Source organism: Camarhynchus parvulus, chromosome 1A (genome assembly GCF_901933205.1).
Source record: "Camarhynchus parvulus chromosome 1A, STF_HiC, whole genome shotgun sequence".
Lineage (NCBI taxonomy): Eukaryota > Metazoa > Chordata > Aves > Passeriformes > Thraupidae > Camarhynchus > Camarhynchus parvulus.
The window spans coordinates 44,448,489-44,463,667 of NC_044586.1; the positions used below are offsets into that span (position 1 = coordinate 44,448,489).

The 15,179-nt window shown below is 36.0% G+C and overlaps 1 protein-coding gene across 4 annotated transcripts in view; it reads right to left on the reverse strand.

Annotated features, from left to right (window-relative positions):
- Window positions 1-275: 275 nt before the first annotated feature.
- Window positions 276-15,179, reverse strand: part of BMT2 (base methyltransferase of 25S rRNA 2 homolog) — a 30,582-nt gene continuing 15,678 nt past the window's right edge. For all 4 annotated transcript variants that reach the window (XM_030959986.1, XM_030959988.1, XM_030959989.1 and 1 more), the window contains 3 exons: window positions 10,337-10,510; window positions 6,840-6,954; window positions 276-3,579 (listed from right to left, as the gene is read on the reverse strand). In XM_030959986.1, coding sequence (XP_030815846.1) covers window positions 2,950-3,579; window positions 6,840-6,954; window positions 10,337-10,510 — 919 coding nt within the window. In that variant the 3' untranslated portion in view covers window positions 276-2,949. The remainder of the gene's footprint in view (window positions 3,580-6,839; window positions 6,955-10,336; window positions 10,511-15,179) is intronic.

Below are 15,179 nucleotides of genomic sequence, written 5' to 3' on the forward strand. Positions count from 1 at the left end.
TCACATCTAAGTGGGCAGGCAAAGCAACATGGTAACAGAATCAACTGGAGGAACTTAACCCTTCCAAAAAGCAAAGACCACAACTGAGATGTAGAAGCTGTAACTGAAGTACCAAATTTAACTTCCTTATGGGTTATAAATTAAACCCAAGACAACTACCTCCTTGAAAATAAAGAAAATAGTTTTGCATTGATTTCACTGGATTTCAGCATAAACAGATTGCACAGAAAGAAAAAAAAGACAACAGCTCTATCCCAAAGAATTTTAAAAAATGTTTTCGGGTTTTCAAATTTTTTTTTAATAAATGTGCTTTGTTCACAAAAGTAGTGACATAAAAGACAACAGAGATGCCAACACATGTTTTCTTCCTTTTCTTCTCCAGCACCTTGCACAGTCATAATTTTCAAATATTTCATAACCCAGAAATAGTATTCTTGCACCAAAGCCAAATATACAACAGCTCCTGATATCACCACTTTATTATTAAGGGAAATGTAAGTATTTATGTAAATCACACTTTCCTCCTTCACCACAATCTACTGTCCCTTGTGAAAAAAACAATACAAACCAAACCAAAAAAGAAAAAAAAAAAAAAAAAACAAACCAAAAAACCCAACCCACAAAACCAAATAACCAATAAACCCACTTTGGGCATTCAGAATGATCAGCAAGAAAACCAAGTTGTTATCCCAGGTCCCTAAACCACAGTGTTGTCACCAACCTCCCAAAAAGGATTAAACATTAAACCTTAGTATTTAAGTTATTTTGGGGGATAAATCTTGATCTGAATTGCACTTCTTGGTGTATGAATCACAAACCAATTTACAGTAATCAATGCCAACATATGTTTGATGGTGTACTAGTTTCTAAATCGAGTATCAGTTAAAATATTACGTATACTTTGAAGAATGCACTTATTAACCTCCCATAAACAGCTGAATTTACAGCAGCAATATTTTAACACGAGCACTGCTGGAACCAGTGGTTAATTGGGAAGAAAGGCTTTCTATGACAAACATTTTAATGAAAATACTGACTAAAAGCCAATTTTGAAGCCATTGTGTATTTCATTAGAGAAGTATTCTCTGTAACAAAAATTAGCAAGTGCACCATGACTCTTGTATGTCTAACCTTAATTCTTTTCTTCTTTTTACACATCACAGTATAATTGTTTGGTTTGTATAACTCTATCATTCAGACTGAAAAATAAATTTGGATTGGGAATTTGGGAATGCTTTAAAGTTAAGAAGAGACAAAAAGCTTATATTAAAGAATACAGCACCACAGTCCAGATCACATCTGAGTGTAAGCTGGACCAATGTGATTACTCTATGTAGGAAATACTATAAAAGAAGAACAGGTAGGACAAACTGTGACACATTCAGTGCAAAACTTCAATGAAAGGAGTAAGTTTCATTTTTGTAGCAAGCACTGTAAAACCCACACTACAACTTCAATTTATCTAGCAACTTTCATATTATAAATACAACATGGCAGTTTAATGTAAGATATTTAGTCTTGTAAGATGTTTCATCACAACAGCCTGTGAAACTGTATTAGTATTTTTTTATCAATTTTCAGAAGTCCAAAATAAATCATGATCTCGCACCTAGTACTAATAATTTACTACCAGGCACTTAGATATAGATTTAAGAGCCTAATATCCAAATCTGAAAATTCTGGCCATTATTTTTAAATGGAGGAAAATCAAAGCTAAACTAATAATGAATCTTTTTTCAACCACTGAACAGAATTGATTTTTCCTGCAAAAACTCACAGATTCATTACACAAATTAAAAACTTAATAGATGTAAAAATAGATGTTTAATCTCTTTACAGGGCAGACCAGTTTTCAGTCAGCTATGGAGTTTTTATTTAACTGAACAGAAGTTGGTTGGGTCCTAATAAGCAAACAAAAAGCATGTGTTAAATTCACGTGTGTGCTCTGAATTACATGGCTTTATGCAAATATATGTATCCTTGAAAAACTTGTACAGTTATGTTCCTTACAAAATCAGTTTGTAGTCACTGGCTAACTTAGGTCTACAAATAAGGACAATTCATGAAAAAGCTGTTTCTTTTTAAAATGCATAAATAATTTAGTTTAAAAAATGACAAAACCCACTCTGTCCCCCAAAAAACACAGTTGGAAAAGAATACAGAACACCATAGTTGGGGAAATACTGATATACATTAGTGCTTGTATACTCATAAAACTGCAAAACTTATTCCAGCTTTGAAGTGAAACATAATTGTCTAGACGTACCATACTCCTCTGGGGGAAAAGCCTCTTCAGAAATTGCTATTTATGCAATGAAATTACACAGTATGTAGAACTATGGATGAATATATTCCAGTGTTTTGGTGTCACGTCACAAGGGCTGCAATAAACATAAAGTCAAATGTGCAAGCATTATTGTTTCTCCAGCCCAGGCTTAACCAGAGTGAAACAAATTTTGGAAGAAAAAAATGTTTTGTTCCATAATTAAGAAAGGACATTTGCAACCAAGTGTCTTAACCTATCTGCACATTTAATTAAAGTGCAAATTATTTCTTCCTACATATACTTCTCAGAAGCCCACCAACTCCAGTGCCTTAAGCTCAACCACATTGAGTTAAAATACTGAAACAACATTTAACAAATTAAATACAATTCACACTTCACAGCACTAAAGAAAAGAATGGTACCTTTCTGGAAAAAAAACAGTGATACAAATCTAAAGAAAGTAACAGCAATTTATGCTATGACATGAGTCATTGGCATAAAACTTGTATTTTTTCACTTTCATACAAGAATAAATTTTAAAATTCAAAAGTAGAAAAAAATAGCAAACTCTGTAAACCTTTGCATTTTCTTTATGCAAACCATTTTTCTGTGTTGAGCCCACGTTAGTATAGCAAAATTAGTTAAGCAAGAGGTTTGACTGAAAGGGCATTTCAATGAATACATTAACTTAGAAGCAATATAGGATCTTCTAGCTCATAGAAAGGAATAGAACTAGACTGGCTTTCTCCAGAGTCTGAGTCATAGGGAGCATCAGGCAGCTCCATAAAACCGTAAGCTAGCTGTTCATCTTCTGTGTCTGACCGAACGTAGCAGGCAGTGCTGGAATACTCCTCATCCTCTATACTGTTGAAATCCTGTGGGATATACAACATCCCTGGGTAGTTCCTGCTAACTAAGTCACTTGTTGTTTGCAGGGAAGTTTTCCTAAATGCCATCAGGTGCATGTGAGAAAACTTGGAATACTTGAAGCGTTTAAAACCCAAGGATTCTATGGCAATTTTCCAGCTTTTCATCATCATGGCCCGGCGATTCTGATGAGATGAATCAGGAGTTATTACAAGCAATAAGCCATTTAAGACGAGAAGTTCATGTGCCTTCTTGCAGCATATCCATCGTTGATAGGGTGATGGAAAGTAAGAAAGAAGGAGCGAGAAAACAACAACATGGAACAGTTCTCCAGGTAGAGAATCAATGGGGTTTTTCAGTTGCTTAAGAAAGGCATCTATAGCATCTTGTGCCAGTTGAAGAGGTTGCTGAATTTGAAGATTTAGGAAGTCACATTTGTATACGCTCTGGTGGAGTGACAAAACAGAAAACCAAATATCAAGATTAGTTTAAAGAGCAAACACAACCAAAATCCACAGAAAAATAAATTAATCCCTTAAAACTGATTGTTCAGAGTGACGTGCTAACTTTACTTAAGAGCAAACTTTACTAACTTTACTTCAAGAGTTAAAAAGTTAACAGTCACATATATACAGTTGAAAAAAAAACAATTTAGGCTGCAAGTATCTCTGAGTAGAGGAGAAACACAAATTAATAATGCAGAAATAATGTTAAAGACAATTTCAGGACTAAGGTATGTTTCAAGTGGAATCTGTAATCAACTTTAGGACAAAAATGCTGGTAAACTGGAATCTGCCACTGAACTTTTGATATACAAGTCTTGAACTAATGTTTAAGTCCTCACAGGCACTAAAAGAACAATTACCAGTGCATCTACTGACACAAACCTACTTATGTGGATAATTTGCACAGATATTTCACACAATATTCTGAGTTGGAAGGGACCTTCAAGTATCGATATATATATCCTGATTTTTAACTCCAGTACCCTTCCACCTCTTTTTTTTTTTGTCTCAGACTGTATTTACTCCAAGACAGCATCTGCTGCACACCCCAGTCTCAGTTTCCATCCTCCTACCTTCTAATAATGCACGTTTCCCTCAGTGTACTTTACCCCAGGACACCAGGAAGTAAGCGCATGCTGCTTAACTAAAGAAAATATTAATCTTTTCTTGGTAAGCATTTTCCCTCTCTCTCAAAACCCGAAACCCATCAATGGAAATATATTTCCATATTCGACAGTTTGCATTCTCTGTATGTGAAACAAAGATTCTAAAAATTTTGAAGACATTTATCCTTTAGTTACATAACTAACATTTCAGTTCCTTGTATTTCCACAATTACATCCTTCTTATTCCTCCAAATTAATTGAAGTATTACTCAGCTACTTAGTCTATATCCAAAGCATTTCTATATGAAGGTAGGTGATATTTTTTTTAAGGAAAGAACTATTTAACCCTCTGATCAACATTATTTAAGAAACTGGCTTTGTAAGAAGCTTCTGTGCTTCAATTTGTTTTAAAAGGTACTTTAGGGTCTTACCTAAGAATCTGCTAAATCAGTAATTTTTACCAGTTTATTTTCTTTTCAGCTTTTACCACAACTTCTCAAAATAATTTTTTCAAGTCAGGAGATGACATTAACTACCATAATAAACCTCTGGTTGTTATTCTAAAGACCTTAAATCAGCCCAGACAACTTCTGGCCTTAAGAGATAAATTTATTCAGAAGGTTATGGTGCTGATGCAGCTCAAAGAAGAGTCATGTTCAGTACATCAGGGCTCATTAATTCTGTTTTGGAGGTAGGACTAAGCTTATTCTAGCAGATGCATTTGATCGCTTAAACTGTGCTCCCTGTGCCTCCAAGAACACTTGCTAGCCAGGCTTCAAGGTGCCCTGAACAAACCAAAGCATCCAAGATCCTCAAAGATGTTGGTGAGCCTGAGACAGAACCCGAGTAAGCACTTGTACATTAGCACTCTGGGAGCTCCTACCATGAAGCTATGGTACTAACTGTGTCAGACAACAAGAAATCAATTATCTTATTGTTCCCTTCTGCTGGGAGAGAATCTAAAGAACTGGTTAGTACACAGAAATTGCGTATGTTCCTCCATTAAATCCACAGAAGTTACTTTTTTAGGACTTTTCCCAATAAAGGTTTTGGTCACTGCACATTTAAATTGATTTTCATGAGAAGACATGTAGCTTTCTTAGGAAAGCAGAACAACAGATTAGTAGACAGAAAAATATTAACTAGGCATACTCAAAAATTAATGTTTAGATTCAATTCCTATAATGTTAGGTACCCAGGCTGCCATTAGAGACACCAGAGAATTAGTAAATACACAGTGACCCAATTCACCTCACCATCAAAGAACAGCAGATACTTAGGTTTGACTATTTTTAATAGATCTTCACCGACTGTAATTAGAACTTAGAACCTGAGATGTAGACACTGAGGATCTATGTATCATAGCTAGAAATTCACTGGCCACGTATTACTCTTTTAAATGCCACAGGCTGCCATTTCAGTGGCATGTGTCTTTTTTACCTCCTGTGTCATGCCCAACAGCCCTACATAGTCCTACAGCCTCCAAAGTCGTGGAAAATAATCATGATGCCTGTGTTTCAAATTAGGCAAGACAAAATCTACTCAAAGTTTGTGTTTTAGACAGAACTAACACTGAATTGCTTTTGAAAGCAATTTATCCGGCTCAATTTTTTAAAGAATATCTTTCAGTATCTTTCAGCATATAGGCAAAAATACAAATGAGGAGTTAATGGACTAAACATGGTAACAACAACAAACTACCAGGCGTTTAGCGTGTAAATCACACTGCAGCAAATAAGAGAACATTACTTTCCAGTTAACTGTATTATTTCACCTGTACACTTCTTTTCACCTCCCCACTGCTAAAGAGGGTTACCTTAGGCCACAGATTTTAACAGAGCCTGATTTTTAGCTCTAAGTAGTCAAAATCAATAGGCAAACGCTTTTCTTTTTATTATCAGAAATGTATTTCTGTGTCTTTTAAAAAACATTTTTATTCCACTTTATCCTTTTGCATGGTTGATAAATGCAATTAGTGCTGACAGAAGTTGGGTCAAGAGCAAAAGACAGAAAAAAGATATGATTACAGCAGAATTAAGGCATTTGAGAACCTTACTGTCTAGAGAAAATGAAGCAATTTACCCCAAATATGCTGATAAATTTGTCCTCTGGATTTTGGAAGCTCAAAAATATTTCTAGCAATAAATATAAATGCTCCCTTATAGTGCATTTCTGAATACTAAATCTCCCCAGAAAAACTCACCAAATACAGTCACTGATCATTTCCTTCTGTCAGTGAATGCAGCTTCTGAGAAGCTCTTGCCTAAGCACAAGCCTACTTAATCATTATTTATACCTTTTAAGATCCAAGGACTCGTCTGAAATACTGTTAAAAGATGGATACTAAAATTTTCAAGATTTTAAAGATTAATAATGCCATATAAAGGCACAGCCCTGGGAAAAAATTGTATTTTTAAAAGAAAACACAACTAGGACTTCAGAGCCTGTTTATAGAAAACGATGTAGTGTTTAGTTCTTACTAAAGCAAATATTTAAAAAGCATGTAAGTATTAAACATATTCTTTTACAGTTATTTTGTGGCATTCCACAAATTTGAGGATCAAGTTTATACTAAATACAGCAAACATTACGTACCTCAACAGCTGGAACAATGTCTATGCCAACTGTCAGAAATTCTTCAAACTTCAGAAATGGATTAAAGCAGCTACCAACATCAAGTAATCTGATCTTTCCCAAGGAGTGAAGGAACCTAAGAAGTAGCAAGAATTAAGTTTTATCAAATGTAACTTTTAAAGCTGTGTTCTGAGTTACAATTTCAGGTAACTAATGCAAAAGATTCTCAGAGAACACCACAGTAGTGATGAATAGAAATTAATGCCTTACTCCAATTGCTGAGTTACCTAAAGAGCCAAGATCCGTCAATAAAAGCAGGTGGTCCTCAAGCAGAAGAGTTTTGTTCAGAGAAGGTGTAATAACTATGCACTTGTAGCAAGTAAATAAAATGGCAAATTGTGTGTCTACTAGACAGGCTCTCATATTGTTTTGTGTTTCTCACTTAACTTTTTGTAGTATTTACTGATTTTGAAGTCACACTAGACACCAGAGTTAAAGTTTCATGAGTTGGAAAGGGAAACAGAGAAACGACATAAATTGCATCATTTACGGGGCTGCAATCTAAAAAAATTCCATGATGATTTGTAACATCTTGGAATATCCAAAATCCATTAACAGAGGCAAACAAAGTCACAGCTTTCACAGGGAATTCACAAAGATGAGAATGCTAATAACCTTCCAGAAATAAAATGGTTTTTTGCTTCAAGTTTCTGTAGCCAAAACCAACTGGCATCTCCAAAATGTAACTTGTCATGTTTCTGGGAAAGGCTCAGCCCTGGAGAGACAGATTACTGCAAAAACTTTCAGAAACAGAGGTGCAGGGCCAATGGAGTAAAACCAAGCCATGGCTGTACTCATAGCAACAACAAAGCAGAAAGGCAAGAAAAGCCTCTAAGCAGGAGTAAGAGATCCAGGCTCTCTGGGCTCCTTCTAGACTCCCAGTAACCTACCAGAGAGAGCATGTTGGAAAAGCAAGAGAAAATGTCTTGCTGCATTTGGCAAAATATTGGCAAATTTAAACATTTTGCTTTTACATAGAACAGAAGATATGCAGGGCACACTTCTCTCAAAATACCACCATGACCAACTCAAAGAGTGCAACCATTACCTTTAAGTTAAAGCTGCAAACATTACCAAGCTGCCTCCTAAGTCAATCAGTACTGAATGAGTTTTTGGAATGAAGATGAAAGCAACAATTTTTCCAGACTTAGAACAGGAATTTGGATACTGTGTAGGAAGATCCTAGTAGCCATAAATCACAAACATGGATGGAAGTCAAATCAGAGATCTTTTCCCACATAAGGGTAGCCTGAGGTTTCTCAGAGGTATCTCCTTGTCTAGCAAATGGAGACACTAATGGCAGATCCTTCCTCACTCAAACACAAAAATGTATGCCTGTATGAATGCTTACATTCTATATGAGAGTCTAATATGGTAAAAACAAATCAATGGACACATGGGACCACAGGAAGCATAACAAGAGGAAACCGTACGCTGTAGTGCAGAGAGGACTTCCCATAAAAAAGAGAGAGTCTCTAGAGATCTAAACAGGTTCCCTTTAAAGTGTTCAATGAAATACTTGTACAGATTAAAAATAAGCAGCAAATCCCAGAAGCCTCTAATTTCCAGGATAGCCATTTCACCTGTGGTACAGAGAAAAGATCACTATGATGTATTCTGTCTTCCTATTCACAAAAACTACCTTATTTATATGTATTTATAAATTACTTGAGAGAGGATTATATGTGGGATGAACAGAATTATTGTCTTCACACCTACCAAAGTAAATAAAACAAGGAGTCACAGGCTTAGTCATATCGACAGACAAGCCCACACTCCTGTAGTGTTACATGACCAGAATGGAGTGACAGTCTTTAAACACTGTGCGTAGGTTCCCCATATCCCTTGTATCAACTTTGAGACTTCACTACTAGAGCAGTGTAGACATGATAAAGCATTTCAGGAGAGATCTCTGCTTTGTGTAATACACAATCCATTTTCTTACTGATAAAACTCTGTAATTTCTTCTGTAAGCCATCAAGAAAAAAAAAAGGAATTTTGATTTCTCTGGGCAGCAACTTAGACCAGTTATGCCTTGTTGTTCAAGGTCTATATGGCTACTAAGAACTTACTATCATTTGTAGCTTACTCAGGTAGATATTATAAAACTTGCCTTTGCCAGATATGTCTTACGAGGTGTGTATATTTTTAAACTTCTGAGAATGAAAATAAAAATCATCAGCACTCACTATACTAACAAATACTTTTAAATATTTTATAAAACTTCTCTATTAACTCCTTTCTGTACACATTAGAACAAAAGGGAAGGCTACAAACAACTGGTAGCAAGAAAGCAGGTGAAGTTAGCTCTGCAACAGCCACTCTTAACTGCAGAAAGTATGAAGACAGAGATCAAAGAGAGACCAAAGAGATGCAAAGAGAGAACCAACGCTTTATCCTAACAATACCTCCCACTGGTAGAAAGCTTTGAAGTAAATATGATCATCAAACCTATTGATTTAAACAAACATGAGAGACACAGAAGACACCAGCTCCTAAGGACAGACACATCTGCTAATAACATTAGTAACGCGTCATTCTTTCCCTAACTTATCCTACACCTAGCTTCAAGTAAGTGCTGATCACAGCAGACATGCTACAATAAAGGAAAAAAACCTCTTTACACAATAGAAAAAACACTACTGCAGGAAGTTCTAAGCACTAATCTATAAAGATTATGAAACAAGTCATAAGTATAACTTTTATAGATTCCATGCTTATGCATCCATTATTTCACTTGCAAAATATGAATTTTTTTCCATCACACATGGAATAGTCACAAACATGACACATTATTTAGGGAAAAAAATGGAGGGTGGACTCCAGAAATAATAAAGTTAGTCTTGGATACCAAAAATAAAATTCTTGCTTGAATGAAGGTCACAAACAAAATTAAAACTGTTTGGAAAATACCTCAAGGATACTACAAGTTCTGCAGAGCCAGTCATCAGAAAGCTAGCACATTAGAAGTTAAGGGTTGTAATTCCAAATTGCTTTTGAAGTGTGTAATTGGAATCGAGAGTTTCTCTGCAATTATTTATGAAGAGAAAGTTTTAAGTACTCTGATATTTACATTTGGCACTTAGTACTTACATAAGCAATTGACTTTTCAACAGTGCTGAACAGCCATTAGATTCTAACTTAATTAACATCTCCCTTATTTCACCTCAAGGTTTAATATAAATTGCATTGCACACCAATGACATACTAAAGTGAAATTGCTTTAGCACTGAAATGAAGATGACTAAGTTGTCATTCTCAAGCAATTTTTGATGGCATTCACCAAAATATACTACAACATAAACAGCTCTTGAAATGTATATATTCACATGAAAATTGCCTTTCTTAACTATTAAAAATACATCAGACTGATCTAACATGTTCTGGGGAAAAAAACATCAGCATAAGTTTTAACACTCAAAAAAGGGGGAAAAAAGTCTAAAAAAAGTAAAACTTACTCTTCTGTCACAGCTTCATGATTTGTCAAGCCAAAGTTTGGCAAAGGATCTTCAATCTTGGGAGTCTGAGGAACATTTAAAGCTGGAGTGGTTTTAGAAGCAAGAAGTGCTCTTTTTTCATCTTTCTCAAGTGCTTTTCTTTTTCCACCATTCTGAAAATATTCTCGGCATACACTGAAAAGACAAAAAGAAAAATTCCCCAGGAAAACTGAATGCTCTTGTTAGTCACTCCTACCACTAAGATACACACCAGAGGGTTAAGTGATCAAGTGCTGTCAGCTTTTAAACAAATCTTGAGTTTTATTTCAACTTTGCTAAATCAGCTTTAAAAAAGATGTGACACATCCAACAGTATGAGTGGTGGGTTGGTGGGTTTTTTTTTCCCCCAAATTATGCCCTAAGTCACAGCTGAGTAAATACATTTATATTTTTTATCTGGATAAACTTTTAGAGTAAGACAGCAGAATTCTTGTCAGAACATCACCAGAAGTTAAACTTCAGCTCAGTTCTCCACTACAGTGCAAAGAGTTATCAACTAACTCCCTGTCAACACAAGGTTTTGAAATGTGTGTCTTGCTGGCACATAAACTAGGGGAAAAGAAACCTAATCCAGATTTACATGCAAACTTAATTGAGTTTGGGCATTTTTTGTTTTAAGTAACAGACAGTAGCTGTATTACTGTCAAAGACTTATTTTAGCTTTCAGTTTTTCCCCATATTTACTTATTTTTCTTATAGGAACTAGAACAAAATAATTAATCATACTTGAACAGAAATATTAGCCAGTTTAAAGAAATTAATGTTACAAAAGAAGTTAAATAGCACTTTTCTTCAATCAGTAGTCGGCGTAAGTGTATGAGAAGCAAGAACCATGTTTGAGAATAACTGAATTTCATCCACAAAATATAACTGGAACTGGAAAAAAATTGTTGCTGTGAAATTAAAAAGCCGGATCCAACCCTGCACAATTCAGCTTAATTAAATTTGCCATCCAAGTATTTGCATGGACATTTCAACAGAAATAATACTTGTTTGAAGAATGTTTTCTGAACAACTAATTTTTATGATGTTTTCTTGAAATTCACTCAATTTTCCTCTGACAAAACTGCAGAGGTTTGAAGGAACATTCCACGAAAAATAAATTGAGGCGTAGTTTAACAATATCTTATACAAAGCAGGAACAAGATAAAGACACTTCACATCACAGATTTAAGGATGGACACACTGGTAAAATGGTGCACTTAAATCACAAAGTGACAAAGACTTGGAATAGACAGGGCTTATCTAAGGTTTGGTGATATTTTAGGCATCAAATATACCCAGTCTCTTCATCACATAAGATGTGAAGGACAACAAAAAAACATCACTGGAGTGGCATTGAGTTTCTTAGATGGAAACATACACAAACAGGTACAGCTAGAAATAACTTTACCCCAAGATAGGTAGGAAAGAAGTGCCTTGAGTCAGAAATTCTGTGTAATCACAGAAGGGGTCAGGTTAGAAGGGGTCCCAGAGGGTCATCTGATCCAAGCTTTGTGTTCAAGTAGTGTCATCCCAGAGCACATGGCACAGGATTGCCTCCAGAGGGTACTGGAATATTTTCATTGAGGAAGACTCCACCTCTCTGTGCAGTCTGTTCCAGTGCTCAGTCACCTGCACAGTAAAGAACTTCCTCCCTTTCAGGTAGAACTTCTGTGTATCAGTTTCTGCCTGTTGCCTTTTGTCCCACTGGCTGGCATGACCAAGCAGAGCCTGGATCCATCCTCCTGACACCCTACCTTCAGATATTCATAGACATTGATGAGGTCCCCTCTCAGTTCTCTCTTCTTGAGATTGAACTTGCCAAAATCCCTCAGCCTTTCCTCATAAGACAGATGCTCCAGTCTAGGCTGCAATATTACCACACATACAGACTGCAAAATTATAGCAGCTCCATCCATTAGAGACTGCATGTATGGAAAGTCAACAATTTTAAAACTAAGTATAACAAGCCAGTCACTGAACTTAGAAGGAAAAAGATTTTAAGAAGATCAATAAAAAATGAGAACCCTAGAAAAACCCACTTGCATTACTGCTAATTAAAGTGTATTTTACACATTGTATTATTTATTTCTAAGCATTTGATCAATTTAGAACTATTTAGTTCTGTGTATCAATTAGTCAAAGAAATGAAACTTGAAAAGAAAAATCTTATTTGTCCATTTATCAGCTACTGCACCACTTTGTTAGCACCCTGCAGTCTCTATTTTTATTCTAAGTCTTTTTTTCTCATTACGTATCTTAAAACACCAGAACCAACAGCAGTTTAAGTAGTGTTGCACTGACATGTAAGACATGAGAGAATTCTCAAGCTTGGAAGAATGTTTTCTTTTTCTTCTCAACTATTCATGTTATCAACCTTTTAATTCTATAGAAGCCACTATGCTACCCAGCTTAAGACTTAATGAGCATGGGAGAACCACCTACTTCTAAAGGGCGAATTCCTCTTGTCACTAAGAAGCCATTTCTTCCTCACTCTTGGTACTGATGCAAATGAGTGCTTCTTCCGTCTTTCTACCCCAACCATGTCAACTGAGTTCTCATAATTCTGTATTTTTCATAACAGACCTTCTTCATTTGCACATAAGACACTATCAAGTCAACAACAAAGAGAAGCATCTCCTACTTCTTCATTTTCCCTGGTGGACAACTGGCCAATGCCACAGGAAGGCCCAAGAATGGATACAATTCGTCACATTCAGATCCCAGGCTCCGCATACTGGTGCAGTACCACAGGGTACCAAAAATCCACCCAATCCTAACAAAAAAACCTCAGATCACACTGCACTTCATAGCCACTGAGGGTTATCTTCCCTTTATGCTTTTCTGACGCCACAGTCTTTCTGGCATGATTACTACATGTTGCCCTTTTGCTCCCGAGCTCTCAGAGGAGCTGCCTATGTACTCCCCCTGTAGAAATGACCTTCACACTTCCTGTGGGGTAACAGCAAGCACATGGGCACGCATTGCACTGGTAGTTAGCAGAAATAATGCACTCTGTAGTTTACCGCAAGGTAACGTGCTGATGCAGCCAGATGCTGAACTTCACAGCCATTAAAGCCATCACTGATTACCCTGGTTTTGTGTCTGCAGTTATACAGACTCTACATTTAACAACTGTCTCAAGTAAGAAACAGAGCATCTCAATTATCTACAAAGCGAAAATTAAGGAATCTATTTTATAATTCTAAAAACTGACATGGCTCCATTTTTTACTGACAAACATTCAGTCTGTGATGACATAATATTAGTTCTACAATTAACATACCTGCTTGTGAAGAATTGTGCAATGTAAATGCCATCTGAGCTGACACTTGCTACAGTTCACACAAACTGCAAAATAAATATTTCAGGTCTAAACTGTTTCAGTTTCCTAGATGAGAGACAGGTTAGGTTTCTGGGTGAAGTGTGAAGTTAATGTCTTTGCTTTAAAACAGAAATCAAAAAATCAAATATTTGTATTTCCTCAGTGAAACTTATTTTCCATATTTCAAATCTCAAACAATAAATAACCTGTTCCAGTAGACTCCCCTGCTCTGTCTGCCATTTGGGTTGGACACAAAGTGTCAGAAAAAGCCAATATGAATACATATGATTTTGTTAATCAAACATTCAACTGGCCATTGACCAGGAGTCCCAGGTCCCTTTACAGGGCTGCTTTCCAGTATGTCATTCCCCAGTCCATCCTTACATCCAGGGTTGCCCCATCCCAGGTCCAGAATCTGGCACTTGTCTTTGTTAAAATTCATACAGTTGGTGATTGCCCAGCCCTCTGATTTGTTGAGGTTTCTCTGGAGAGCCTATCTGCCTTCAAGGGAGTTAACAGCTCCTCACAATTTAGTATCATCAGCAAACAATGTGTTTAACAGCAAAAAGTTAAGACTTATATAAATGTGAACATTGAACATTGTTTTTTCCCATTTTAAATGGTTCCCCTCCTGCTGTTTCTGTCACCGTCCTCAGTTCCATTCTCCTTGCAGTGAATTGCTCAACTAATTGCAATCATCAAAAAAACCTGCAAAACAGTGTGGAAGGGACTTGCAAACACTCGTTCATTTAATCTTCCAATTAAACAGGATCAGCTTTCCAGTTCTAGCAGAGATCTGTTATTCTCAAAAAGATCCTCTAACAGATTACTTAGCCTTCTCTTCTTTTGACTCGACATCTCCAGTTTCTAGAAAAGAACACCAAGGCTTCTGTTGAAAAAATAGAAGGCTTTTGATAATTTCTTTATCTTTCTTGGAGTTGAGCTGCTGTTTGTTATTTTTTAAATGCAGTGGCCAAGGTGGTATTTTGGCTAAGAGCAAAGCTAAATTAAGTCAGAGTAGTACTTTACATATCTTGTGGACAATCTCATTAACACACTTAAGTATGATATTTGCCTCTACTGCAAAAGCATCCCATGACCGCTTCATATTCAGTTTATGGCCTACTTCAGAATCCAAACAGCTTTTTGAAAGACTGACACAATCAATTATTCCCTGGCCTTTATTTGTAGAGCTGATATTTAATATGGTAGATAATGTCTAGTATAGTTTATAACTGCAATAATTTTAATTCTGCTCTCAGAGTGACAGTTCCTCTCTCTTTGGTCTCATTTCCAAATTTAATAAATACACTTTACTCTAGCAGACTGCTAATAAAATTATTAATTAGTTATGGATACAGAGACACACTCTGACAGAATCCTTCTCAGTAAATCACATTTTTAAGATAAGCTTCTCACATCTGTTCTCGGCAAATGTTTCCAAACAGCTCTGTACTCACCTGTCATTACTTTCATCAGAACTGTATTTCTTTACTC